Source organism: Chiloscyllium plagiosum, chromosome 23 (genome assembly GCF_004010195.1).
Source record: "Chiloscyllium plagiosum isolate BGI_BamShark_2017 chromosome 23, ASM401019v2, whole genome shotgun sequence".
Classification (NCBI taxonomy): domain Eukaryota; kingdom Metazoa; phylum Chordata; class Chondrichthyes; order Orectolobiformes; family Hemiscylliidae; genus Chiloscyllium; species Chiloscyllium plagiosum.
The window spans coordinates 4,345,142-4,373,009 of record NC_057732.1 but is presented as its reverse complement, the minus strand read 5'-3'; the positions used below and the strand labels follow the sequence as shown (position 1 = coordinate 4,373,009).

The 27,868-nt window shown below is 41.2% G+C and overlaps 1 protein-coding gene across 2 annotated transcripts in view; it reads left to right on the top strand.

The window, feature by feature from the left end:
• LOC122561558 (diphosphoinositol polyphosphate phosphohydrolase 3-beta-like) overlaps window positions 1–27,868 on the top strand; it is a 72,873-nt gene that overhangs the window by 23,771 nt on the left and 21,234 nt on the right. For both annotated transcript variants that reach the window (XM_043713338.1, XM_043713337.1), the window contains exon 2: window positions 25,402–25,512. In XM_043713338.1, coding sequence (XP_043569273.1) covers window positions 25,402–25,512 — 111 coding nt within the window. The remainder of the gene's footprint in view (window positions 1–25,401; window positions 25,513–27,868) is intronic.

The following is a 27,868-nucleotide window of genomic DNA, read 5'->3' as shown; positions in this document are numbered from 1 at the left end:
AAATCTTGCAAATTGCTGGGGAAAGAGGTTGAAGAGAAGCTGGCTCTAATCTCTCCAATGCTGCAGAAGCACGAGCAGCAGCTGGGAGACCTGGAGAAGAAGGTGGATGAGGTAGGTCACAGTGGTGGAAGCTGATACGAGTTCATCCAAGGATAGGATCCAAACCCTGGAGAGGCAAATACTTAGCATATCTCAACAGGAAAAGGAGTGCCCCACAAGCCGTTATGGTGACTGGGGAAGGGTCTGGGAACCTAACATGTGATTCTAAACATTAACTGGGCGTTCTAGAGACTTTACTAAGTTATACCAATCAGAGGATTGAGGAGGGGCAGGCTAAAATGGATTTTGTTTTAAGGATCTGAAGCTCCCACATATGACTCCTGAACAAGAGTCCTTTCTCTGTGCTCCCTTTCAGTGCAGGAAGCTGTGAGGCAACTTCAGAGTGGAAAGGTGCCCTGTCCTGACTGAATTCCCAGTGAATTCTATGAGTAATTTATCTGTCCGGCCCGATGCTCAATATGTTTAATGATTCTACTACCATCTCCCACCATTTCTGGGAGAGGCCAATATTTCCCTTTTATTCCTTCAAGGGAAGGACCTGGAAGACTGAACTTCATACAGGCCCATCTCACTCTTAAATGTGACTTTAAAATCCTCTAAGACTCCCGCGTTAAGGCTGGAGACTGTTACCTTCTATTAGTAAAGAGGACCAGATGGGCTAGATCATATCAATAATGTTAGGAGGTTGCTTTAATGTAATTCAGGCATGTCAATACAGGATTGGTGATTTCTGTAGATGCAGAGATGGCGTTTTATTGAGTTGAGTGGCCTTTCCTTGGCTATACTCTGGAGCAGTTTGGTTTGGGCGAAGTCTTTATAAGATGGGTAAAGGTTCTTTACTGTGCCCCTCTCGCGGCAGTCATCACCAACAGGGTGCGACCGAGCAATTTTAATGTTTTTAGGGGCAGCTGACAGGGCTGTCCTCTTTTGCCACTTTTTTTACATTGGTGATTGAACCATTGGCGGAGGCCATTTGTGGGGACCCTAATATCATCTGTGGGGTCAAAATTACATAAGATTTTGAATGCAGATGTCCTAACTTTTTTTTTTGACAAATCCAGTTTCTGTGCCTCTCTTGATGCACCCCGAGAAACGCCAAACGTGCGAATGCACGGCAAGATTAATTTTGCGAAATCAGAGGCTATGTCTTTGGGTGCTCTTATGAATGAGTTAGGTCTTGAGGGCCATTTAGGTGGTCATGAGGGTTTTATGAATTTGGGCATATTCGTTACTCCAGTTCCGGATCACTGTTCAAAGCCGATTACTGTATTTGATTAAAATTTAAACAAGGCCGTCAAAAATGGGAGGCACTTCTGGCCTCTCGGTTGGGAGGATATTTGGCAGAATGCAAGGAAGATATCAGTTTGCAATAGGACCCATGCTTTACAGTTGAAGATTCTCCACAGGGTCCACTTGGCTCTGGACAGTTTGTCAAAGTTTAAACCAGGGGTATCTTCAGCATGTCCCAAGTGCAAGGTTTGTAGGGCACTCTTATCCATTTGTCTTTGGTCTTGCGATAGGCATCAAACTTATTGGAGTGCTGTGGTGGATGCAGTGCAGTGGACTTTCCATTAAGGTTGGAGAAGGACCCTATCTCTATCCTTCTGGGCCTGCCCACTATATTCCCTGCAGACGCACATGAGAATATTGAAGTTTTTCTTATGTTCTCTGCAAGAAAGAAATAACCTTACTCGGTTGGATATCTGAAACCACCAAGAGGCTTAGGTTTAGGGTGAGAGGGGAAAGATATAAAAGAGACCCATGGGCAACTTTTTCACACGCAGGCTGGTATGTGTATGGAATGAGCTGCCAGAGGAAGTGGTGGAGGCTGGCACGATTGCAACATTTAAGAGGCATTTGGATGGTATATGAATAGGAAGGGTTTGGAGGGATATGGGCCAGGTGCTGGCAGGTGGGACTAGATTAATTTGGGACATCTGGTCGACATGGACACGTTGAACCAAAGGGTCTGTTACTATGCTGTACAACTCAAAATTTAATGGCGATAGTGCTTCTGCACGTTTGAGTTGGGTGGAAAAGTAAAGAATGTCACTGATTTAGCAATGAAAGAATGGCTACAGAGTCAAATGTGATGTAATCCTACCAGTATTAAGAGGGTTGATATTTATCTTATGAGACATCAATGTTGCTTCACAGCCTTTTAAAGTCCTTCTGTGGAGTAAGCCCCAATGGTAATGAAATAATAGATGTGTATTCCCTTGATTTAAGGGGTAGCCAGGCCAAGGCAACCTGCTCTCTGCATGAAGTTCCAGACAGAATTTAATCATTGAGACTTTTAATCAATTGCTAAATGGCCATACAAGTTTTGAAGCTTATTGGATCAATCCCTAGATTTTGCACTAGAACTTCGCTTTGACTTGGGCATGGATTCCCCTTTTCAGCAAACACCAAGGTTGTCATCTTTTGCATGAGTTTACTTGGGGTTTGAAAGCTCCATACACTTCATAGTAATATTTGATTTTGAATTAAATGACTAATTTTAGCATACAAATGTAAACATGAGCTTTCGAACGCATTAATCAAACCAAAATTGTAAAACCAGAAGGAGAAAAAGATTTTGTGATTGTCTTTCAAGCTACCTGATGTCACAAGTCATTGACAACCAATAGCAATTTAATAAATCACTGCTGCCTCTTTCATAAACTTCTTTATTTAGAATCATAGAGATGTACAGCACGGAAACAGACCCTTCAGTCCAACCTGTCCACACCAACCAGATATCCCAACCCAATCTAATCCCACCTGCCAGCACCCTCCAAACTCTTCCTATTCATATACCCAGCCAAATGCCTCTTAAATGTTGCAATTGTACCAGCCTCCACCACTTCCTCTGGCAGCTCATTCCATGCACATACCACCCTCTACATGAAAAGGTTGCCCCTTAGGTTTCTCGTATATCTTTTCCCCTCTCACCCTACAACTATGCCCTCTAGTTCTGGACTCCCCGATCCCAGGGAAAAGACTTGCGATAAATAGACTCATAATTTTGTAAACCTTTAAGGTCACCCCTCCGCCTCCAACGCTCCAGGGAAAACAGCCCCAGCCTGTTCAGCCTCTCCCTATAGCTCAAATCTTCCAACCCTGGCAACATCCTTGTAAATCTTTTCTGAACCCTTTCATGTTTCACAATATCCTTCTGATAGGAAGGAGACCAGAATTGCACAAAATATTCCAACAGTGGCCTAACCGATGTTCTGTACAGCCACAACGTGACCTCCCAACTCCTGTACTCAATACTCTGACCAATAAAGGAAAGCATACCAAATGCTGCCTTCACTATCCTATCTACCTGTGACTCCACTTTTCAAGGAGCTATGAACCTGCACTCCAAGGTCTTTGTTCAGCAACACTCCCTAGGACCTTACCATTAAGTGTATAAGTCCTGCGAAGATTTGCTTTCCCAAAATGCAACACCTCGCATTTATCTGAATTAAACTCCATCTGCCACTTCTCAGCCCATTGGCCCATCTGGTCCAGATCCTGTTGTAATCTGAGGTAACCCTCTTCACTGTCCACTACACCTCCAATTTTGGTGTCCTCTGCAAACTTACTAACTGTACTTCTTATGCTCACATCCAAATGATTTATATAAATGATGAAAAGTAGAGGACCCAGCACCGATCCTTGTGGCACTCCACTAGTCACAGGCCTCCAGTCTGAAAAACAACCCTCCACCACCACCCTCTGTCTTCTACCTTTGAGCCAGTTCTGTATCCAAATGGCTAGTTCTCTCTGTATTCCATGAGATCTAACCTTGCTAGTCAGTCTCCCATGGGGACCCTTGTCGAACGCCTTACTGAAGTCCATTTTGAGGGATACATATTGGCTAGCACTTCCCCTGTGCTTGGAAATAGTGCCATATAGATCTTAATACATGCAACGAGCTTGGAGGCTCCCATTCAAAAATAGCACTTCCAGGAAGAAAAAAATATTACTGGAAAAACTCTGAATCAGAATTTAATGTTTCCGGTCCAGTGGCCCTTCCTCAGAACCGATGGTAGCTCGGAAAATATCGGTTTCTATGCAGAAGTGAGAGGGAGTAAGGAGTGAACAACAGGTGGGGATAGAGCTCAGATGTTGGACAGACAAAGGTATGGATAACAATCTGGCTAGGAGGGTGACTAATTACTAATGGGGACTGTTAGTAGCTAACAATGGGTTGGATATAATAGCAGACTCTGTGTGGATAGCGTTGAAAACATGGGAGAGCTTGGCTTGATTTTGATCAAACTCAACTCAAGTTCTAAAGTTAGTGAGTCCAAAAAAACCTGCAAGGTCCCTGAGGGGAAAATGAAGTGCAGTTCTTCTAGCTTGTACTGAGCTTCACTGGAGCACTGTAGCAAGTCTGAGACAAATGTTGGCCAAGGAGCAGGGTGATTTGTTGAAGTAGGGAAAGTGAGGACTACAGATGCTGGAGATCAGAGTTGAGAATGTGGTGCTAGAAAAGCAGAGGTTAGGCAGCATCCAAGGAATAGGATTCTCCTCTCCTTGGATGCTGCCTGACGAACAGTGATGTGTTAAAGTGGAAGGCAATTGGAAGCTCCGGGCCATTTTTGTGGACGATCTAAGTCTTCTGCATCGAGGCCATGCGGTCTATGCTTAGTTTTCCCCAGTGCAGAGTAGACCACAGTGAGCAGCTAATGCAGTAGACTAGATTGTGGCAAGTGCAAGTAAAGCCTGCTTCACTTGGAAGGTATGTTTGGCTCCTTGGTACTGGAGGAGGAAAGGATTGTTATTTTCTATAGTTGCCGGGGAGGGTGCCATAAGGCCATGGTAGGAGTGAAGGAAAAGTGGACCAGGGTGTTCTGGAGGGAAACGTTTCTGTGGAAGGTTGACCAGGGAGGGGAATGTTTGGTGGCACACCTTGTTGGAGATGGTGGAAATGGCAGCTAATGATCCTCTGGATGTGGATGCTAGTGTGATGATACACTAGTGATAGGGTTTCTATTCCTCATCCTAGTGTGGGAGGAAAAACCGTGGGAGGTGGGGCCCTCAGTCAGGTCTGACCTGTCCCCATTGGGGCTGGGGAATTCTTGGTTGAGCAAAAGGCGGACATTTGAGGCTCCCTTGTTGAAATCCATGTGTGGGGCGATCCTTTGTTGCCATCATTGGAGAGTCCACCTCACTTCGTGTTTTAAGTTCTGGAATAGGTTTTAAACTGTAACTTTGTGACCAAATGTGAGCGCTAGCATAATAAAAGCAAAATGCTCCATATATTGGAAATCTGAAGCAAAAATACATGCTAGAGAAACTCAACAGGTTTGACAGCACCTGTGGCAAGAGGAATAATCGACATGGAGTTGAGTCCAGTATAACTCCTTTATTCTGAAGACGTCCTATTGGACTCGATATTAACTCTCTTTCTGTCTCTCAGGTGCTGCTAGACCTGCTTTCTGCAGCAGTTTGTGCTACCGATTTGAGCCACAGTGACTTCTAATTTAATCTGAGTCTTTGAATGCAGTTTCTAAACTTGAATTCCGCTTTCTACAGTAGAATGAAGAGCAAATTGCTTGCATTTATTTGCTACTCTTTTTTTTTAAACCTAGTAAAGCCCAGGAGCGTGGTGAGCGGTCAAACATTGAGTGAAAATGTTGTTTTGAGTTAAAAGGTGGGGGGTGGGGGTGGGGAAGTACCAAGGTGTAGGGAAAGAATTCATTTATGGAAGACAGTGACCACTTGAAATTTATCCTTTTGAAGCTTGGTCAGAAAAAAACGCTTTAAAATGTTTGATTACATTGTTGACTGGTAAGGGTTTGTCTGCTAAAGAGTTTCCTTTACTCTCCACTTGTGGCCTTATCAACAATACTGAGACTGCCTTGTCACCTTACACTTTTTTATCCTGAGATTCCAAATCAACAAGAGCTCTGCATTCTTCCTTTTTCTCTACAGTCAGACTTGTGAATAACCTGAGAAGTAAACAGATGGAATGTTGAATTGCTTTCTAATGTAAGATTTCTTGCATCCTTTTGCAGCATCCCAAAATAATAACTCTGGTATTTGGGTCAGGTACAGGACAATTCAATTTTGAAAGAAAGATCTTTTTGAAGCTTGAACTTGGACTAAGACATGAATTTTCCAACTGCTATTTGCATATTAAATGGCTTAAGGGTTGCAGTTGGTCTGAGGTAACTGGATTTGTTCATTCTTTGGGGTTTTGCTAGTTGTCTTAGAATGCTGCTGCTGCTGCATAATGCACTTTGTAGAACAGTTTGGCTGTAAATAACTGATTCATTTTGGAATTAGTTACTGTTTGTGAGGTTGATCAGATGATGCAAATACTTTTGCTCTTCAATTCTAATGCTACAGCACATAAAATGGTTGCCAGAAGCAAGTCACTTATCATTGTGGCCCTGAGCTTGTCCCCAAACTCTACCCAATTTGTGTGGGTCTGCTGTGCCCCATAGTGTCTCTAGGTTGTTGTAGGGGCCAAAGCATTGATTTTTTTTTCCCCCTGTCCTTTGGGTGCTGTCTGACCTGCTGTGCTTTTCCAGCTTCACATCTATTGACTGACTTCCAGCATCTGCAGTCCTTGCTGTCTCCTAGTACCATGTATAGTGTCTATTTTACATGCATATATTTAATGTAGGGTTTTCCATTGTCCATTCAAATGTTAGTGCATACACAGTAGTTGCTGAAAATGTGTTGCTGGAAAAGCGCAGCAGGTCAGGCAGCATCCAAGGAACAGGAGAATTGACCTTTCGGGCAGAAGCCCTTCTTCAGGAAGGCTTTCCTGAAGGGTTTATGCCCGAAACGTCAATTCTCTTGTTCCTTGGATGCTGCCTGACCTGCTGCGCTTTTCCAGCAACACATTTTCAACTCTGATCTCCAGCATCTGCAGTCCTCACTTTCTCCTCATACACAGTAGTTATCATTATTACCCCTGGTTTCCGGGCTCAGAAGAAACTGTCAAGGGCATGGCTTTTTTTTTTCTGCCCCAAGCCACGGCTGAAAATGGATCTTTTTTTTGAATAATAGAATTGGAACAAGTTTTTGGCTTATTTGCTTTTACTGCTTAAACTTTCACTGGAGGATAGCCACTTGAGTGAGGCTGAGACATGACTGCCAATCCCTTTTTAAAACCATAAACCCAGAGTGAGTCAGAATGCTCAGGAGGAAACTGCGGGGGAGCTGCAAAAATGTAGTCTTTTATCTGGATGTTTTGTTGATTATGGTCATAAGAAAGGGCAGAACCTGGTGACTCATCAGTCAAAAAACATGTTACACAGCTTATCAAAGATCTCACCTGGATATCATGCTAGTGCAGCTTTAAACAACAGAATAAGTCGTTCACTGCATCACAATGAATAACTGATAACTTAGGCCAAGTGTTTTGCATGATGAAGTCATCATGCAAGTGACATGAGTGGAAGACCAGTCTGAAGGTAGTTGTCATGGACAATTTGTTCAATTATATCCTAAAGGCTGTTACACACTGTATGCATGAACATGTCCGTATTTAAACCAAAGGTTTATTTGCCAATGATGTGTTATGGAAACTTGTCCTCTATATCGTTTTGGGGGCTGCAAGTAGTGTACAAAGTGTTTGTTTGCTATTTTAGGATCCTCTTCATTCTAGTTTAGTGCCCACGGGCTAACTTAAATTTGCAAAACATGAGACATATATTTTAAAACAAGATCCGATGTTTATATTTTAGATCTTTTGAAAAAAGGCGGTTGCCAAATTTGGCATAATGTTTGTCCATTAGTTTTATAAATGGAAATTTAACTCTTGCTGTTGACATTCCCTGAATTTCATGTGAAGGGCTGTCCCTGGTTTGTTCTGGTGCAGCAGCTGTAATACTTTGCTGTCCTGAGCAATGGTTTCTGTAATAAGGCTCACTTCGTAAATGATCACCCTGTTTTTGGAAGATTCAACCAAAAATGTCTTTATTCTTAACCTAGTTTCCTGTGGCTTGAGTTAGTGAGACCTAATGTCCTTTTGAAAACAGGCTATGAAGTTGAATCTTTTTGTCCCAGCAACTGGTGGTGGAAATTGTTGCTTGGGTATATAATGGTCAGTCATGATTGTATCTCCTGGGTACCAACCCCTAAGAAAAGTTAGGTTTTTATTTTTGAGTAAATGGATTCAACCATGTCATAAATGTTCTGTGTCTTGTTGTGTTGGCCCTTCAGATCATCCACATAACGGTTTTCTTCATATTCAACTGCTTTCTTCATTCATCATGTTGGATTTGTCTCTTTAATACTGCTTTTCATTTGTTAACTCTGGTCTGGTTTAGTCAAACCGCAAACATAAGCGCATATTTTGTCCAAATAGGTGATTCAGTTACCCTTATCATCGAAGCTCCAGTACATTTGAGTAGTTTTTTAGGTGAAGTTACTGTTCTGCAGATGCGCACAAGAATTTAGGAGTGGTGACGAGTTAATCTGTTTGGTGGTTGAGGGGGAGATTATTTCTGGTCAATGCTGCACCAGCACAGTCAAACTAATCTCCGTTGTAATTTTTTTTATTGGAAAGAGGGTACATCTGACAAACACTTAGATTAACACTTTGGTATTAATGTGCTGGAGTCCTGGAGTTTGACTTGAAACTTAGTCTAATTATTTGGCCAAAACTCTTAATACAAGGAAGAGGTGTTTTTTTTTGTGCTTCCTCATGCAGATTACCGAGCTAAGAGTTTGAGATTGGTATTACCATTCCATACAGTGAACTGAACACTTGGTCCATCTAGCCAAAGTAACTGTTGATAGCCTGTGCAAGATCTATGACTTCAACTAATTTTTTTTATCAACTTGTGCCACCAATAGAAATGCTGTAGATATACTGGACAGCATGGCAAACATACAAGTAACTTGCATTCCTGAAGGATTTTGAAATATCTCATTGTTCACACCAAGTCCCTTCATGCTCTGCAGTGCAGTTCGACTCCAGAGCCTTTGGGTTGAGGAAATTGGCAGGGTTTTTCTTTTCTCTAAGATGTGGAGCATCTTGGATGTTGTCAGAGACTTACCATGTGAATTTACAAGGTAATGACATGCTTGGGAGTGGAGGAGTGCAATTTTCTACACATGTCAAACTGGCATTGATACTCTAGAAATCCTTTTTTAATGGAAGGTTTGTCTTAGCAGTATCTAAAGACTAATTAGTGCATTTCTTTGAGCAATACTGAATGAAATGCTCCCCATAAAATTTTGTATATACAAGTGAACCTACAAATGGTAGGAGCAGAATTAAACTCCTCCTGATTTCCCCCCCCCCCAGTCCTGCACTGTCATTCAAAAAGATCATGCTGATCTAAATACTCCATATTCCTGCTAATCCTTGAACCTTTCATCCTTGCTCTTTTCTATTTTTACTTTGCAGGGATCACTTTACTATTGTAGTGCATGTTTTTACTCGGGGGCCCTAAACATGAACAGAGAAGTTGTTTTATATCTTGCACCTGGAATAAAGTACGCAGTGTACTCTGTGACCAAGATGGTAGGAATGCATTGTTAAAAGTCTCCATGTTTTACAACTTGAATGTAATTGTTTTACCCACTTCCTATGTGGCCAATGATGTTCTTTCCCCATGTGAAACTGTTTTGGTGGATGGCATTCATCTTCCAAGATTTCTTTAAATACTGAATTATTCTTATTTCATGACACAGAATTCGTTAGAACTCTAATATGAAGTTGTGTGTTTACTGTTAACCAAGTGTTTATCTTTGCACACACCAGGTCAAGAGAAAATAAATGGCTTTCTCTCTGCAGAGAGAGAACTTGTTTTATATGGATGGAGTGAAAGCATTGAGTAATTCCGCATGGAAACCGATCCTATGGTCCAATCGATCCATGCAGACCATAATCCCAAATTTTAGTTGCACCTGTCTGCAGTTGGCCCATAGCCCTCTTAACACTTCTTCTTCGCATATTTTATCCAAATGTCTTTTTTTAACGCTTGCAAATATACCTGCAGTTACCACCTCCCCCAGCAGCTCATTCCAAACATGAGCTACTGCGTAAAACGGTTGCCCCTTGTGTCTATTTAAAATATCTTTTCTTTTATTTTAGATTTAGATTATTTAGTGTGGAAACAGGCCCTTCGGCCCAACAAGTCCACACCGACCGCACCCCACCCAGACCCATTCCCCTACATTTACTCCTTCACCTAACACTATGGGCAATTTTAGCATGGCCAATTCACCTAACCTGCACATCTTTGGACTGTGGGAGGAAACCGGAGCACCCGGAGGAAACCTACACAGACATGGGGAGAACATGCAAACTCCACACAGAGAGTCGCCTGAGGCGGGAATTGAACCCGGGTCTCTGGCGCTGTGAGGCAGCCGTGCTAACCACTGCCACCGTGCCACCCATTTTTAATGTCTCCCTAGTCTTGTAATCCCATACTCTCAGAAAAAGACACCTGTCATTCACCTTAACCAAGTGCCTCATGTTGTTATAAACCTCCAAGGTCACCTCTCAACCTCTTGCGCTCCAGTGGAAACTGTTCTAGCCTCTTCCAGTCCTCCATTCCTGACAGCATCCTGGTTAACCTCTTCTGAATCTTCTCCAGTTTAATATCCTTCCTTGCTATAACACAACAACCAGGACACAGTACTCCAGAAAAGGACTCCCCAACATCCTGTACAACCTCCATATAACATCCCAACTCTTATTGCTCATACTTTGAGTATGAAGGCAAGTGTGCTAAATGCCGCCTTAATGACCTATCCAAATGTGATGTAAACTTCAAAGAATTATGTACCAGAATTTCTAGGTCTCTGTTTTATAACATTACCCAAGTCTCTATTATCAAAATGCAATACCTATTTTATCAAACTAAACTCAATCTGCCTGTTGACCCAATTGGACAAAATTTATTTGTGATCTTAGCCTTCTTTACTGTCTACTATAGCATCTGTAAACTTACTAACCATACCCTCTATATTCCCATGAAAATTTTTATATAAATGACTGTCCAAAGTGGGCCCAGTACTGATCTCTATAGAACACTAGTCATCAGCCTGAAAAAAACCCTCTGCCATCACTGTCTCCTGCCAGTAAGCCAATTTTATATCCAATTAACAAGCTTACCCTGAATCTCCTATGATCAAATTAGCCTACCATGCAGAACCTTGTCAAAGGCTTTACTAAAGTCTAAGTAAACACCACTAAGTCTACCACTCTTCCCTCAATCATCTTGGTTACTTAAACTCCGCCAAGTTTGAGATACTGCTTTTTCCCTTGCACAAAACCACACTGGCTATACCATGCCTTGTTGAATGCATCTTGAATCATCAAAGAATGCCAACAGGAAGAAGGCCATTCAGCCCTTTGGTATACTCTTAGAGAGGGTCAGTGTATACTTAATCAGAATCTCCTCCTCCATCCTACCCTATCCCTGTTTCCTTGCATTTCCCATGGCTAACCCTCCTAACTTCTACATCTTTGGAGCGTGGAAGGAAACCAGAGTACCTAGAGAAAACCCGCGCAGATGGAGAAAAAGATGCAAACTCCACACAGGCAGTCACCCGAGGGTGGAATCAAAGCTGGGTTGCTGGCACTAAAGCAGCAATGCTAATGCTGAGCCACCATGTTGCCCACATATATAAATCCTATCTTTTCAGAATCACTTCCAGCAACATTACTATCACTTGGGTCTGAAACTCCGATCTATAGTTCCCAGGCTTTTTTTATTTAAAGGCATAAAATTAGCCATTCTCCAATCATCCTGCACCTCACCCATAGAAATATTTCTGCTAGGGCCCCCACAACTTCCTCCCTAACTTCTCAAAGTCCTGGGGTACTTTAGATCAGGTCATGAAGATTTATTCACCTTGATGTTTAAGACCTCCAGACTTCTGTAATGTGAACTGTTTTCAAAACGCCGGTATTCATTTCTGGGTTTTCTAGCCTCCATTGTTTTATCCACAATAAAAACTGGTCTGGGTCTGTCTGTGTCTCAAGACAACCTTTTTTTTTTGGATCTTCTCTAGATGCTCTTTTGCTCTTGATGTATTTGTAGAACCTCTGGATTTTCCTGAACCTTATTTACCAAAGTTATCTTGTATCCTTATGACCAATGAACAAGAAAGTATGGTGTTTTAGTTGCTGTCTAAAAGGACAGTGTGATTCACACTGGATTGTAGCAAGAGCGCTTCAGAAACAACAGCGGCGGACCCTGACATTTGGGCTTCCTTCAACTTAAAGCCATAACCTCCAACTGCCTGGAAGGTGTAGTAATAAACCAGTCAGGTGACCTCCAGCAAAGAAGTCGAACTGCTAGCTGAAACCACGTGCTTTCCAAGAAATTCCTTGTTTCATGAAGTTCAGAAAATGTAGAGGCTGATACAATTGCAACATTTTAAAAGGTATAGGGTTCAGAAAACATTTACAGGGATTGGAGGATTTCTCCTATAGGGAGAGGCTGAGTAGGCTGGGGCTATTTTCCCTGCAGCGTTGGAGGCTGAGGGATGCCATTTAGAGGTTTATAAAATCAAGGGGCATGGATAGGGTAAATAGCCACTGCCTTTTCCCCAGGGTAGGGGTGTCTAGAACTATAAGGCGTAGGTTTACAGTGAGAGGGGAAGATTTAAAAGGGACCAAAGGGGGGCAATCTTTGCGTGGTGGGTGTATGGCATGAGCTGTTCGAGGAAGTGATGGACGCTGGTACAATTACATCATTTAAAAGGCATGTGGATGGGTTTTTGAATAGGAATGGTTTAGAGGAACATGTGCCAAATGCTGGCAAATGGGACTAGATTAGGTTAGAATATCTGGCTGGCATGGAAGGGTCTGTTTCCATGCTGTATATCTTTGACTAAGTTGCAATATTTCTGTTCATTGTCTTTTTTTAAAATGCTCTAGTTTCTCCATAGAATTAGAAATTAAACCATTTTCTCAGTAAACCTTCCTGCAAAGATTTGATTTCGGGGAGGTAAGTGTTTAACCAATTCTACCTTGTGTAGAATGGGTAGGTGGCTGTTGATCTGGTGCATCTAGACAGGTCATTAGACATGGCAGCTGTCTTTGGGGACTTGTCAGACATTTTTGTTCAGCATTACCAATATCAAGAAATCTTGTAATCACTCTTCAAAGAGGACAATTTGAGTTTCATATTGGATTCACAGTAAGGGTGCTTCAGAAACAGGAGTGCAGACCTAAGCAGCTTATTCTTCTGGATTCCACCAACTGAAAACCAAAACATTTGCCTGAAAAACATTGTTTAAGCAGAGAGTAACCACTTAAATCTAGTTGAGTGCTGTCACCAATTAGCTCAGACCATTTTAGTTTGGAAGAAATGATTTTTTTTTCAAAGTAAGTTTTCACCAGAATGTAGCAGCACTACAGTCCACTGCTGTGACCAGATTTTATGCTATATACTGTACATATCTTCTCTAGTGATTAGCACAAACTCTGTTATAGTTCAACAGTGACTGCACTTCAAAATTTTCCCTCTGTCCCATTTGATTTTCAAAAGTTATGATTCTACAAGTTAACATTTCTGTGTAGACTGGTTTGAGGAACATAACTTTCTATCACTAAACCACTGAAGGAAACCTTATTTATTACTGTTACCAGCTCCGGCAAACTGTCTACTTCTCATCTCAATGACAGCACTCTCCGATTAGTGAACTCTTGACCTTGGTTTAGTCCTATAGTAAGGTCCATTTACCCTCTTAACTTCTCTGTGCAGAAGGTATTGGAAAACGTTCTGATCTACTTTCAGATCACATTTCAGAATGTAAAATCACATTTTAACTAGCTTGTGGAAAGCCTGTCAGCAAATGATACATAATACGGGCAGGGGTCTGGGATTCAGTTAGTTTATGGCTGACTAGTCTAGCCACAAGCCAACAGTAAAACCTTTTGGGATAATTTTTTTATTTTGGGCAGCCCAGCAGGGGATTTCTCTACCTGTTGTTCTGTGTTTCTCTAGGATCATGTGTCTTCATGACGTGAAGAGCTGAGAACATTTTTAGTTCGGATAGCGTAGTCAGTCTAGTTGCCAGCAACTGCTTGTGATATTCCCCCTCACCTCTCCTTGCTCCTGCTTGGATGTCAGTTTGAAATGTCCTGTTCCATCAAGTGAATAGTTTGAAAACAAGATTCCAATGCTGATTCTGTTGACCAAGATTCAAACAATTTTCTCCTTTCTCGTTCAGATCTAGCCTGTTTGCTGTGAAATGTAGAAATTACACTCTGTGCAATCCATCAGTAAAACTGGGTGTGAGCTGCATTCTTTACGTTCTGCATGGGGCATGAATGGATCTTTCAAATTGGCAAATGCTTTTTCAGCTTTTAGAAATTGATCTCTGCAAAATAATCTGATTTGAGGAAGTTATGATGAAGCATTACATTTTACAAGTGGCACTTGAAAATGCTAGATAGAAGCCTTACCCCCCCCCCCAAAAAAAAACTCATCACTACCACCACCACCCACAAATGTTTGTGTGGCATGAATTGTTCCTGCATTTAGGACTTGTGTCAAAGTTTTTAATTTAAAAAGTGTCCTGATGTGTAAGTGCTCTACTGTATTGTTTCAATGCATGGCTCACCTTGTTAACACACTGCTGTAAATTCTTATAAAATATTGCTTCTCCATGTGATGAAAGAATATGATGTCAGGGACTGCTTTATTTAAAAATTCCCAGTGGGATCTTGTGATGCACCTTAGGCCAGAAAGTGATCGTCCTGCCTACAAACCAACTTTACAGTAATTTGACTTATTGTCACATGTATCAAGATACAGTGAAAAGTATTGTTTTGTGTGCTATACAGCTTTAGAGTACCAGAACAGAGTGCAGAATGTAATATTTCAGCTGCAGAGAGATCAGGAATCACATTTTGAGAGGTCCATTCAAAAGCCTGATTAAAAGTGGGGAAGAAATTATACTTGAATCTATTCATACGTGTAATCAAACTTTTATATCTTCTGCCTGATGGAAGTGGGTGGAATGTGGCAGTGTGCGAAATAGTTCCAAAAGCCTGTGAAGCTTTCCTTCAGGAATCTACTTTGTTTAAGAAAACTTATCCAGATCACTTGAGATCTGAATTATGAATCGCATCACTCTGGATAGGAACACTTTCTTCCATTGGCATCAAATTTTAATTCTGGATCTACTGGAACAGCAATTTGGATTCCTGTTTGTTTTCAACACACAACTTGAAGGGAAGGCACCCATCAGTACAGTAATTGCTAGAGATTCTTTTATTTTGTGCAGCTACATTTGTAACCAAGTGAAATAGCCTCTACTGCACTAGATGTTAGTTATTTTGGATAATTCTGGTTCTAGGGTGATAGCTTGAGGCCTACAGTGGACCCTGTATCATTCTATTTTCAGAATATCATGGATAGTTTTGTCAAGCTATTTCAACATGACATTAGTGTGATGATGCAGCTCGTTAACAAGGTTATGTTGTCCTTTTTTGTTTTTTCTTGAACATTCGTAAAGACCCAGGTTCCAGGGTGTCTAGATTTGAAGGGTTTTGGGGCCAGTTTGATTACAGCTAACAGTGCCTCAGGCAAAATGCTTTCAAGTTTAGAAAAAAACACTTGTACAGTGAAAGGGGAATGGCCAGTTCTCTCAGCTCAGCTAGTCTCTGGTTTGGTTTTAGTAAGCAGCCAGTTATGTAGTTGCTGGACCCAAAAAAGCAGGTCTGTGGTGATCTCCCTCTTTGACATCTCTCCTGTAATAACCTGTGTTGGATTGTTCTTTGTCACAAAGGTATGTTTATGGGTATTGTTGCAAGTATTTGAAACAGCATAATTAATTTGGGATAATCTATTGGGTTTTCAGATGGGTTACGTTATTCTAATCTACTTTTTTTTTATCTTGTTTCATTTGATAATCTTGCAAATAGTTGTAAACAAAACAAAAAAAAAAATTTAAGTGGTTGGGCCTGCTGCATCACTCCTGGAATATCCACTATACATCTGCTTAAACAACCTAGCAAAGTTAGGGTCCAGACTAGTTTTTTGATGTTATGAGGGGGTCTGACCTAGTCCATAACATTGGACAAAAGCTCGATTTTAAGCAAATTGGTGTAAATGAGTTTTCACTTGAAGCAGTAGCACACCAAGAGCCTTGAAGAGGAAACTAAGATTGTGTGGAATCTTGTTTTCAAGTAAAATGAATTACTCGCCAGTGTATGCTAGCCGCTTGTTGAATTTCACACAAGATTGACCATACACAGTCTAACCTTTTGAACCAAAAATCTGAATCCTTGTGCTTAACACCTGTTTACAGCTGACTTCAAGCTATTTGCTCTACTGCAAGCCACCTCATTGACAGAATATTAGAATAACACCATTTTGAAGGTGGCTGTTCAGCTCCACATGTATATATTTTTTTGTCTCTTGAAGCAATCAACATTTGACCTGATAACTCTGCAAAAGTAAGACAATGAAAGAGGTGAATATTAAAACCTCCAATGTCATTCATGTCAAAATCATCCTCCTCATTTTCAGTTAAAATGTGGTCTTCTATCCTTTGCCATTTGAGTTTCCAATTGGTGAATCTTCAATGGGCATAAATTTGAAGTTGGAATACACTTTTTGGTGTATTTCAGTCAAATAATGCTTAATCTTATTTGCATAAATCTACCCAATAATTGGAGTTACTTTTCTGGAGTGTTTTTTTTTTGAAAGGGCATCAGAATTCATTGATACTGTTGTGTACATGGTTAAAAAAATCACACATCAGGTTATAGTCCAATAGGCTTAATCGGAAGCACAAGCTTTCAGAGCGCTGCTCCTTCGTCAGGTGGTTGTGTACCTGAGCTTTCAAAGGTCATTTTATATAGTGCCACGACAGAGTTGATCAATGTTACTTCATTCCATGAACTAATGTGGATAGGAAATTGGCTAAGGGATAGAAAACAGTAATGATTTTAATTTTGCTTTAAACTGGAGGAAGGTTTGTGGTTTTTACCCTTGTTCCTGATATTGATGATCTAGACCTTTTTAATGTACAGGAAACAATTTCAGAATTGACATGATATTTGGAAGCATTGTGTAAACTGTGATCATGTAGAACTTCAAAAGGGTGTTTAGATTTAAGTGGGTAGTCATAGGTATTCAGTAGAGAAGTGGTTTTGTTTCGTTGGGAAGACCTGAAGGGGGCATCTCCAAAGGAAAGCAACAACAGGGGGTCCTGAGCATAAGTGACTAGAGGTGGCGTGATCAATTCAGAGAGCAGTATTCTAGTCTTTGGGGGCGGAGTATACGAGAACAAGATTATGTTGAACTTAAAAGGGATATTAGTTTGCCCTCCATTGGAATATTTTGTCCACTTTCAGGTGTTGCACTTCTTCCAAAGAAAAAACTTGAAGGCATTCAAAAGGCTTTATAAAAGATCTTTTTCCCCCCGAGATGGGAGAGCTTCAGTTATGAAGATAAACTGGAATGTTGAGAGATTTGGTCGTGATTTCTTCATACTCCATCATGAGAAATCTGGACACTGGGCAGGGGGATAAACCTACTCGTAAAAGAATCCAGAATGAGAGGGCATGGGTTTTCAAGTTACTGAATACAGGAGTGAAGGCAACGTGAGGAAAATCTTTTGTAGCACCGAGTGATTTGGATCTAGAATGCACTGCCTGATGTGGTGGAGGCAGGTTTAATTTAGACTTACGGGGAACTTTGGTTGTTATCTGAAAAGTGTAATCTCTACAGTTGGGAGAAAAATAGGGGTTGACAGGAGGGGAATTGCTTTTTCAGAGCTGGTGGAAATATGGCTGTGTGGCTTTGTGTTGAAACAGCTCTGAACTTATTTGTGTTGTGCTTATGTGCAATGCATGACATTCTTCAGCACGTGTGGATTGAAGCGCTGATTGCTGCCTATAAACAGAGATACTATTTTCGTGCATCTTCTGACACATCCAGTACTGTGGCACAGCTGGTGCAATTAATACTGCCCTGCTATAGGTTGCATTCTATTTCTGTTAACCATTGCTGACTTGTTGAAGGGAGTTTGGTGAAATAGCAGTGGAATAATGGTAATTTGTGAATAGCATGATTTGAGTTTTCCTCTTGTAGGTTGTGGGTCAAATTGGTTTTAACTAAACCATCATGTGCCAACAGCTCACTATTTCCACCAGCTTGCCTTTGTCCTATCTTCCTCTGTCCTCTCCTTCACTTCCCTTCTCTCAATTTAAGACTAACTTCCAGTGACTGTAGTTGGTGGGAACAAAAATAACACTCCTGTTTCCTGAGCTATGTCGATGGGATTTCCGAACCCCAGGAGTATTGGAAACACGTGGAGCATTTGGCACTCCATTTCATCTAAAGTCTATTCCATTTCCCCAAGGTGTCCACAAGTCAATGTGAGATTTAAGCTTTTAATGGGGAGATGTTTTGTTGATATTTCTCTCCTCCACTGCCACCATATACATACACCCCCCCAACATACATATGTACATGCTTGCGCACACTGTATCAAAATAGAATTGGGTTTCACTCCTAATACTGTACCTTGACCATATCCCACTCTTTGAAAGTTGCCATTTAGCCTTAGTAAGAAATTGAGGATCCTGGCAATGCAATTGGAAATGATCCATTCCAAATACTATTTTCAGTGGACACATGGTTTTTTAGAACTGCAGGGCTTGTGCCAAAGCTCCCTTTTTTTTAAGCTTTCCTACTCTGGTCGGATGTGCTATATCCTCAAACTCCTTTCTGAGCTTGGTCTCTCCTGGTTAGCCTTGAGTTGTGTAGATAATTCACCTAAAGTATCAGTTCTTCCTTCTATCAATACTGTCTGAGACTTGGATACTTTACTCCAATGTATCAGAGGTATACATACATGCAACCCAGTAGTCACCTGGAGTGCTTAGATGGTTTGAGTTAAGACTATCACTAATTATTGTTTAGTGTTCCCATTTTGCATGTAAGTTTTTATTTTCAGCACTTGGTGTGCTTGATCAGTAGTTTTGTCGAAGTGTATGTCTAGTGATGATAATATTTGACTAGCCTTGTCCTTGTACATTTTAATGAAGTGCACCTAGCAGGTGACTTGTTCTGGTTACCTGTATTTAAAGCAATGAAATGCAGCAAAAGCTCTAAGGATCAAATACCTGTGCAGGCCTGGTGACTGTTAAAATGGTGTTGCAATGCTGGTGACAGCAGCAGAGTTAAATGCAATTTCTGATTTACCAATTGTATTGTTGTCAATAGCCATCACAAGATGCACATGACCTATTCCATAGCCCTGGATTGTTGATTGACAGTGAAGTACTTTTTCATTTCTCAAGTTGCCAATGTAACAAGAAGAAAGCAGTGATACTGCCAAGGATAAAAATGAAGAGGTACTTGGTAGTTTTCAAAGCTGAAAAGTCCTCTTGTCTGGATGGAATGTATCATGGGTTACTGAAAGAAATGAAGGTAGATATTGGCAACAATTATCCTTTTTTAAAGGGATGGTGCGTTTGTAATCTTTTTAACCAAAAATCAGAAGAAACTCTTTGACTTTCGTGGATATATTACTCTGGGACAAATTTATTTGGATAAGTATGGGTTCTTCAGTAGAAGTCAGCAGGGGTATGTTCACGGCAAAGGATGCTTGACTAATTGAAGTAATGGAGTTCGAGGATTGTATTTTTGGTCTCCCCTTCTAAGAGAATATACTTTCCCTAGAGGGGAGTGCAGTAGAAGTTCACTTGGCTTATACAAGGGATGGCAGCACTCTCCTATGAGGAGAGATGATTTTGCCTGGGCCAGTATTCACTAGTATTAGGAAGGATAAAAGATCTGATTGAAATGTATAAAGTTCTAACAGGGTTGGATAGATGCAGGGAAAGTGTCTGTCTTCCCTGGTTGGAGAGTCTAGACTCAGGGATGTCGTCTCAGGATGTGGAGTGGATCATTTTAAGACTGAGCTAGTTAACCATGGAATTCTCTACAACAGAAGGTTAATGGAGGTCAAGCATTGAATATATTCAGGAAACATTTTTAGATTTATGGGGAAAATGCAGCAATAAGGCATTGAGAGAGATCAGTTATGTTACTATGGATCAACTTCAAAGGATGGAATGGCCTACTCCTAATTTTTGAAGTGTGGTATTTGCGCCTGCATATGCACATATTCAAAAAAGGTGCTTGATAAATATGTCATGGGATAAACTTGTTTTACCAGACTGAAGGTTGTATACAATGATGCCTGGGATTCAGAATTTGAACACTCGCATTGCATACCCATATTCCATTTATTAAAATGTACGATTTCAAAGTTTGCTACTTTAAAGGAAAAATTTGGGAGTGTACAAAACAGTGAAGAGACTTAAGATTTTCCAACTACGTAGATGGCTGAAATGAGTGGAGATGTGGACGGATTAAATTTTTAATGCAGCGCAGTGAAGTCTTGTGTTTTGGGAATAAGAATGAGGTATTCTGAACTAAGTCAGAGAATCCAGACCGTGATACTAGAAATAAGTGAAAAGCTTGTATTGTTATACTGGTTTTTCAGCACTACTGTAATAATATTCCAGACCTCTCTGGATTTCAGGATGGTTCCATCAGATTGGAAGACTGGTAATGTGACTTCTGTATTTTGGAAAGCAGTAAACTATAGCCTAATTAGCCTAACACCTGTTGGAAAAATCCTGGAATGTTAAGGAAGAAATGGAGCACTTAAAGCTAAACACTATCAAGTAGTAGGGTTCTATTTAAAAGTTCACAATGATCCTGGGAATGAGGGACATGTCATATGTAGAGCAGTTGAGGACTCTTCGTTGTCCTCTGGAGTTTAGAAAGACGAAAGGGGAACTTGCTGATATGGACAGAATAGAGGTTTGGATAGAGTGGACGTGGAGAAATGTTCCCACTAATAATAGGAGAGACCAGTACCCAAAGGCACTGCCTCCAGTGAGGGACTAACCTTTTGGAACTGATGAGGAATTTCTTCAGCCAAAGGGTAGTGAATCTGTGGAACTCATTGCTGCAGAAGGTTATGGAAGCGAAGTTATTTAGTGTATTTAAGATAAGTAGATTCTTGAATTAGTAAGATGATCAACAGGAGTTATGGGGAGAAAGGAGGAGATTGAGGTTGAGAAACCCATCAGACTTGATAGGCTAAATGGCCTAATTCTGCTGCTATATCCAGTGGCCTCCAAGATATGTTCTAGGGCAAGAATTATTAACTCTTTTCTCTATTGAGATTGCATGATCATCATCCACATCATATTGAACATGTTGCAGACTGAAAGGGCTGAATGGCCTTCTCCTGTGCCTATTTTCTGTTTACTAATGACATTTGAGCATTCAGGTGTAATATTTCCATATTTTGTGGACGCAAAAATAGGTGACAGGGCATAAGGAATCTGCAAGGGAATATAGATGAGTTAGCAGGTAGCGTTTAAGTTGGGAAAGTATGAGGACTTAAGTATGAAGAATCAAATTGTGTAGTGAGACTCTCAAAATGGTGTAGCATGTAGAGATCGAAGTGTTGTGAATGCAACACATTGTTAACATGCAGGTGCAGCAACTAACGAAGACAAATGAAATTTTGGCCCTTTTTCTTTTTATTGCTATGGTTTGGAGCTTAAAATGAAGGAAATCTTGTTACAACTGTACAGGGTGGTGTGGCTGCACTCCATATTGTGTACAGTTTGATGTCCATTTTAAAGAGATACTGGCATTGAAGGCTGTTAGATTCATTTGGCTGGTCCCTAGGGTGAAGCAGTTAGTTAGTCCTTTAGTTTTGAAGAATATGGGGTGATTTTCTTGAAGCATACAAGATTAAGTGGGTTTGATAGGATAGATGCAGAGCAGTTTCCCCTTGTGGGAAAGTCTAGGACTTTAGTGAGGGGTCACCGAATTAGGACTCAGATTTTCCCTGGAACGGGAATGAATCTGTGAAATTTCTTCAATTCACAGGGCTGTCTAGGTAAGTCAACGCTGAGATGAATTTTTCAAAAATAAAAGGAATCCAGGGTTATTTGTAGGGAAGAGATGGGAGGCGAGAGAGTGGAGCTAAAGATGATCAGATCAGTTGTGATCTCATTGAGCAGACTGTGTGTTGAATGACCTGCCTCCATTTCTATTATGTTCTTGTAGGAAATGTGACAAGTTTGCTGTGCTCCCTCTGTCTTGATTTTTGTGCCTGACTACTGGAGAGGGGCTTGAGCACAGGTTTTTGTAGCTAAGGGTGAGTGTGTGAATAACTGAGCTGTGGCTGACCTGGCTGATGTGGAGAGAATGGTGAGGGATGGTCTGTTTCCCTTTTGGAGTAGGGAAGTTGGAAAAAAATTGAAAGAATCCCATGCAAGGACTGCACAAAACACTATATAGTGAATAACTGAGCTGTGGCTGACCTGGCTGATGTGGAGAGAATGGTGAGGGATGGTCTGTTTCCCTTTTGGAGTAGGGAAGTTGGAAAAAACATTGAAAGAATCCCATGCAAGGACTGCACAAAACACTATATAGGACAAACAGGAAGACCGCTAACGATCCGCATCCATGAACATCAACTAGCCACGAAACGCCACGACCAGCTATCCTTAGTAGCCACACAAGCAGACGACAAGCAACATGAATTTGACTGGGAACAACACTACCATTATAGGGCAAGCCAAACAAAGAACAGCCAGGGAATTCCTAGAAGAATGGCACTCCTCCACAAACTCCATCAACAAACACATCGACCTGGACCCAATATACCGGCCACTACAGCGAACAGCTGAAACTGACAACCGGAAGCGGCAGGGACAGGCCACTATAAATGCCGGAGAAAACACCACAGAAGTGCTTCACAGGAGGCTCCCAAGCACTGAGGATGTCACCTAGACAGGGGACGAAACGTTTGCAACAAAAATTTCCAGCTCTGCGAACGGAACCACAACATTTCAAAAAGGAATTTAATACTTGGGGAATAATTTTGAGACAATAAGGAAAAGGATGTGGGTAGATGTATGTTGCTTCAACCAAGCAGCTGTCATGGGTGGAATGGGTTCAGTGACTTCTGTGCTGTATCAGTCTGAATAATTCAAAATGGCTGGTCTGTGAAGCATTAATATTCCAATTGATTATTTATCTACATTGATGTGAACTTTGCCTAAATTATGGGTTCAAATTACTCTTGTATTGCTATGAAACATTCCTGTGAAACATATACCTTTGACTTATTCGATAACCTAATTTTTAGTAAATATTTAAGTACCTTACTTTGGTATTTCACGCTGACTCCCCATTCCAAAAGTTCAATTTGCCTTCTGCCAAGAAAATGTCTTGATAAATCTCCTCATTGGGTGGTGGCAAGATAAAATTCAACCATCTATAGTTAGGCAACATTCTAAGATAAATAGACAGTTTGAAAGCCCAATGAGATCAATATTCCTTCCAATTTCTAAATGTTTCAGATTCCTCTGAAACAGTTCCCCTCATCTAATCAGGTGACCAATTTCTAGTCCGTAGATTGCGAATCTCTGGTTATCCAGTTTGCTGTCACTTGGGACCTGGTACTGACTGTTTCAGGTCTCAAAAATAAAACTAAGAACTGCAGATGCTGGAAATCTGAGACAAAAATCTAGAGGCCTTCTCTCCATAGATACTGAATTTATCAAATTTTTGTTTTGATTCAGATCGCTGTTTTCCCCACAGTCAGGGTTGACCACTATTCCATAATGTCACTTTTTTAGTATTTATGCCTGTAATAGCAATTTGGTCTTCGACTTTGTACATGTTTTAATGGATAAACTAATTGTTAGCACAAGGTAAACCACCCCTTAGTCATTTAGCTTCATAAACTGCAGTACCAAATCTTACTCACTATATCAAATCTCTTCACTCACCATTCATGTCAAAATAGGAACAGAGGTGGGGGACAAAAGCCCTACAGGTACTGATCTGCTTGGGCAGTATTTGTGGAGAGAAATAGTTAATATTTCAGGCCAATGATCTTTTTTTAAAATCAGCCATAAAGCTGGCTGGGATAGTGAACTGAGGAGGATACAGAAGTGCTTTAACATGCTTTGTTAAAGTTGGGTGAAATGGCAAATGAAGACTTGTGAATAAGAGTATATCCACTTTGGTAGTAAAAACGAAACATCAACTTCACCACCTGGATGCTGCCTGGCTTGCTGTGTTCCCCCTGCCTCCTGCTTGTCTACCTTGGATTCCAGCATCTGCTGTCTTTTTTTTGTCTGTCTCTAAGCAAAAGCAGTACAGCAGACTCTCAGAATGGCAACAGATTGGGACAAGGCGTGGGTGACTGGTGTATAAAGGACAATGAAAATAAGTATGCAGGTGCAACAAGTGGTGAAAGAGGCAGATGGTGTGTTAGCCTTCATATTGCAAGGATTTGGGTACAGGAGCAGGGTTTTTTTTTTTTTTGCTGCAATTGTACATGGCCTTGGTGAGACAAAACCTGGAGTATTGTGTGTAGGTTTTATGTGAAAGATGTTCTAGCTATGGAGGGAGTGTGACAAATTTACTAGACTGATCCTTAGGATTGCTAAACTGCTGTCGCCACTGAACATGGGACACCAACCCACAGGAGTTACTGCCCCTCTTCCTGTTGAGTTAGTTGCTCCCATGTGTAATATTGATTGTCTGGTCCTTCATTTCTCTCTCCCGCAAGCATTCTTGAAGTGGAGATTTCTGAGCATCCTGCTGATGCTTATGCTGCCTTACTATATTTGTGCTGTATGTCACCATGCCAACAAAGCTGAGGCTTGTTTGACTGCTAACAAACCGGAGAGCTCTTCCTTTTGAGGGGACCACTGTATTTGTGGTCTTGTCCTACCCGGATGTACCCACAATGAATCACAGACAAAAAAGATAGAAACTGGATTGATCTTAACTGTAAGTTGTCTACATTTCACAGCCATGTAGCAAGGTGCTAATCACTCTACCTAAAGGAGCAGCGCTCTCTGAAAGCGGTGATTTCAAATAAATCTGTTGGACTAAACCAGGTGCTATGACTTCTGACCTAATAATACAGGCCTTCTCAACAGTTGGCTTTTATCCTCTCCTCTCCTGGCATGCTATTAACTAATTCTACTGTTAAAATAACTGCAGTAGCCTCTGCATCTAACCCTGTAACTGGCTAACTTAGTTTTTAAAAAAATATCAATTTGTGTAGGAAGTTAGAAACTGGAATAGACTATTTATCTAAACTTTTGAGTGCTGGAAAACTGAGTGAAACTTGCATGCAAGTTTAGGATGTGCTAAAACATTCTGTCCTAGCACTGTTGCTTGGAAATGAGATCTTGTGGGAATTGGGTGCCAAGTGTGTATTTATTTGAGCTGAGCATTGAATTTACATGTATGTTTTTTTTGCCACTGAAGATTAGCATAGCAATTCCTTGTATGCAGATCAGTGAAGTGTAATCAGAGTGTTAAACTTTTGACTGAGAATTTTTTGCCTCTCCTCCAGGTGCTGCTAGTCAGTAGCAGTCGACATCCAGACCAATGGATTGTTCCAGGTGGAGGAATGGAGCCTGATGAAGAGCCAGGTAGTGCAGCAGTGAGGGAAGTGTATGAAGAGGTACGTATGTGATGCTGTAGAGGATTCTGCCTCTAGTATTTCCACTTTGTCTGGTCAATATATACCTCCTTGATTATTGACTTGTTTTCACCTCTTTAGTGCTTATTTTAAATTAAGATTCTTTTAAGGCAACCTGTCTTCTGATTATAATGGACTACACAGATGTCTCCTCTTTAATTTGGGGCAAGATTAGCAGTGATATGTCAGCCATGTATCTTTGTAATTTTAATCCCCTGTTCCATTCTCTCTGATTAGTGGCTGTGATGGATTCATGTAGAACTTCGCAACTGAACACATTTAACTGCCCACAAGGGCTGTATGGCTCATTTTTATTTGTTTTGCTCGGTGTTGTTTTAACTTAACCAGTATTCAACAGTTGCCGTGGCTGAGCTAAATGCAAAACCTTTTTTTCTTAATCCTATGACCAACACAGTATTTTGGCGCTTGCCTTTCGGAAATGTTCAGAATGACCAGCTTTTAACTTGCTGCTGATATGCTTCAGTTAGTGTCTTGAGCTCCTCTTCTTGTAAAATAAACCTTTCACCAAATGCCCTTCTGGCATTCACTCTGAAGGGTTAATTTGATTGTTCTAATCCTCATTAACTATCTTTTCAAGATAATAGACAATAGGTGCAGGAGTAGGCCATTCTGCCCTTCGAGCCTGCATCACCATTCAATATGATCATGGCTGATCATCCTCAATCAGTATCCTGTTCCTGCCTTATCTCCATAACCCTTGATTCCACTATCCTTGAGAGCTCTATCCAACTCTCAAATGAATCCAGAGACTGGGCGTCCACTGCCCTCTGGGGCAGAGCATTCCACACACCCACCACTCTGTGGGTGAAGAAGTTTCTCCTCATCTCTGTCCTAAATGGCCTACTCCTTTATTTTTAAGCTGTGTCCTCTGGTTCGGCACTCACCCATCAGCGGTAACATGTTTCCTGCCTCCAGAGTGTCCAATCCTTTAATAATCTTGTACATCTCAATCCGATCCCCTCTCAGTCTTCTAAACTCAACGGTATACAAGCCCAGTCGCTCCAATCTTTCAACATATTCTTTACTACCTGCTGTACCTGCATGCTTGCTTTCATTGACTGGTGTACAAGAACACCCAGATCTCTATGTGCTGCCCCTTTACCTAAATTGATTCCATTTAGGTAGTAATCTGCCTTCCTGTTCTTGCCACCAAAGTGGATAACCATACATTTATCCACATTAAACTGCATCTGCCATGCATCTGACCACTCGCCTAACCTGTCCAGGTCACCCTGTAATCTCCTAACATCCTCCTCACATTTCACCCTGCCACCCAGCTTAGTATCAGCAGCAAATTTGCTAATGTTACTATTAATACCATCTTCTATATCTTTAATATATATTGTAAAAAGCTGCGGTCCCAGCACTGATTCCTGTGGTACCCCACTGGTCACCGCCTGCAATTCCGAAAGGGAGCTGTTTATCACTGTTTCCTGTCAACCAACCAATTTTCAATCCAAGTCAGTACTTTGCCCCCAATACCATGCGCCCTAATTTTGCACAGTAACCTCCTATGTGGGACTTTATCAAAAGGCTTTCTGAAGATCCAGGTACACTACATCCACTGGATCTCCCTTGTCCATCTTCAGAGATACATCCTCAAAAATGTTAACTTCTGAGGGCTATTAGTAAAACTGGGGGGGACAAAATTAATCATTTCTGTAGATAAGTGTGTTGGGCCAGATATTCATGCCAGCTGAACTTTTGAATTACCAAAGTCTAATAATCGGTACCATTTCTTATTCCTTTTTGATACCGAAGTTCTGTTCCCAAATATAGCAAGATGCTTGGGCTGGCAAGTGACAAGAAACACTCATGCTACTCCTAATGCCAGGCAGTGATCATCTCCAATAAGATTTGAATCTAACCATTGTTGTGGTTCTGTTCGCCGAGCTGGAAGTTTTTGTTGCAAACGTTTCGCCCCCTGGCTAGGCGACATCATCAGTGCTTGGGAGCCTCCTGCGAAGCGCTTCTTTGATGTTTCCTCCGGTGTTTATAGTGGTCTGTCCCTGCCGCTTCCGGTTGTCAGTTTCAGCTGTCCGCTGTAGTGGTTGGTATATTGGGTCCAGGTCAATGTGTTTGTTGATGGAGTTTGTGGATGAGTGCCATGCCTCTAGGAATTCCCTGGCTGGTCTCTGTCTGGCTTGCCCTATAATGGTAGTGTTGTCCCAGTCGGATTCATGTTTCTTGTCTGCGTGTGTGGCTACTAAGGATAGCTGGTCGTGTCGTTTCGTGACTAGTTGATGTTAATGTATGCGGATTGTTAGTTGTCTTCCTGTTTGTCCTATATAGTGTTTTGTGCAGTCCTTGCATGGTA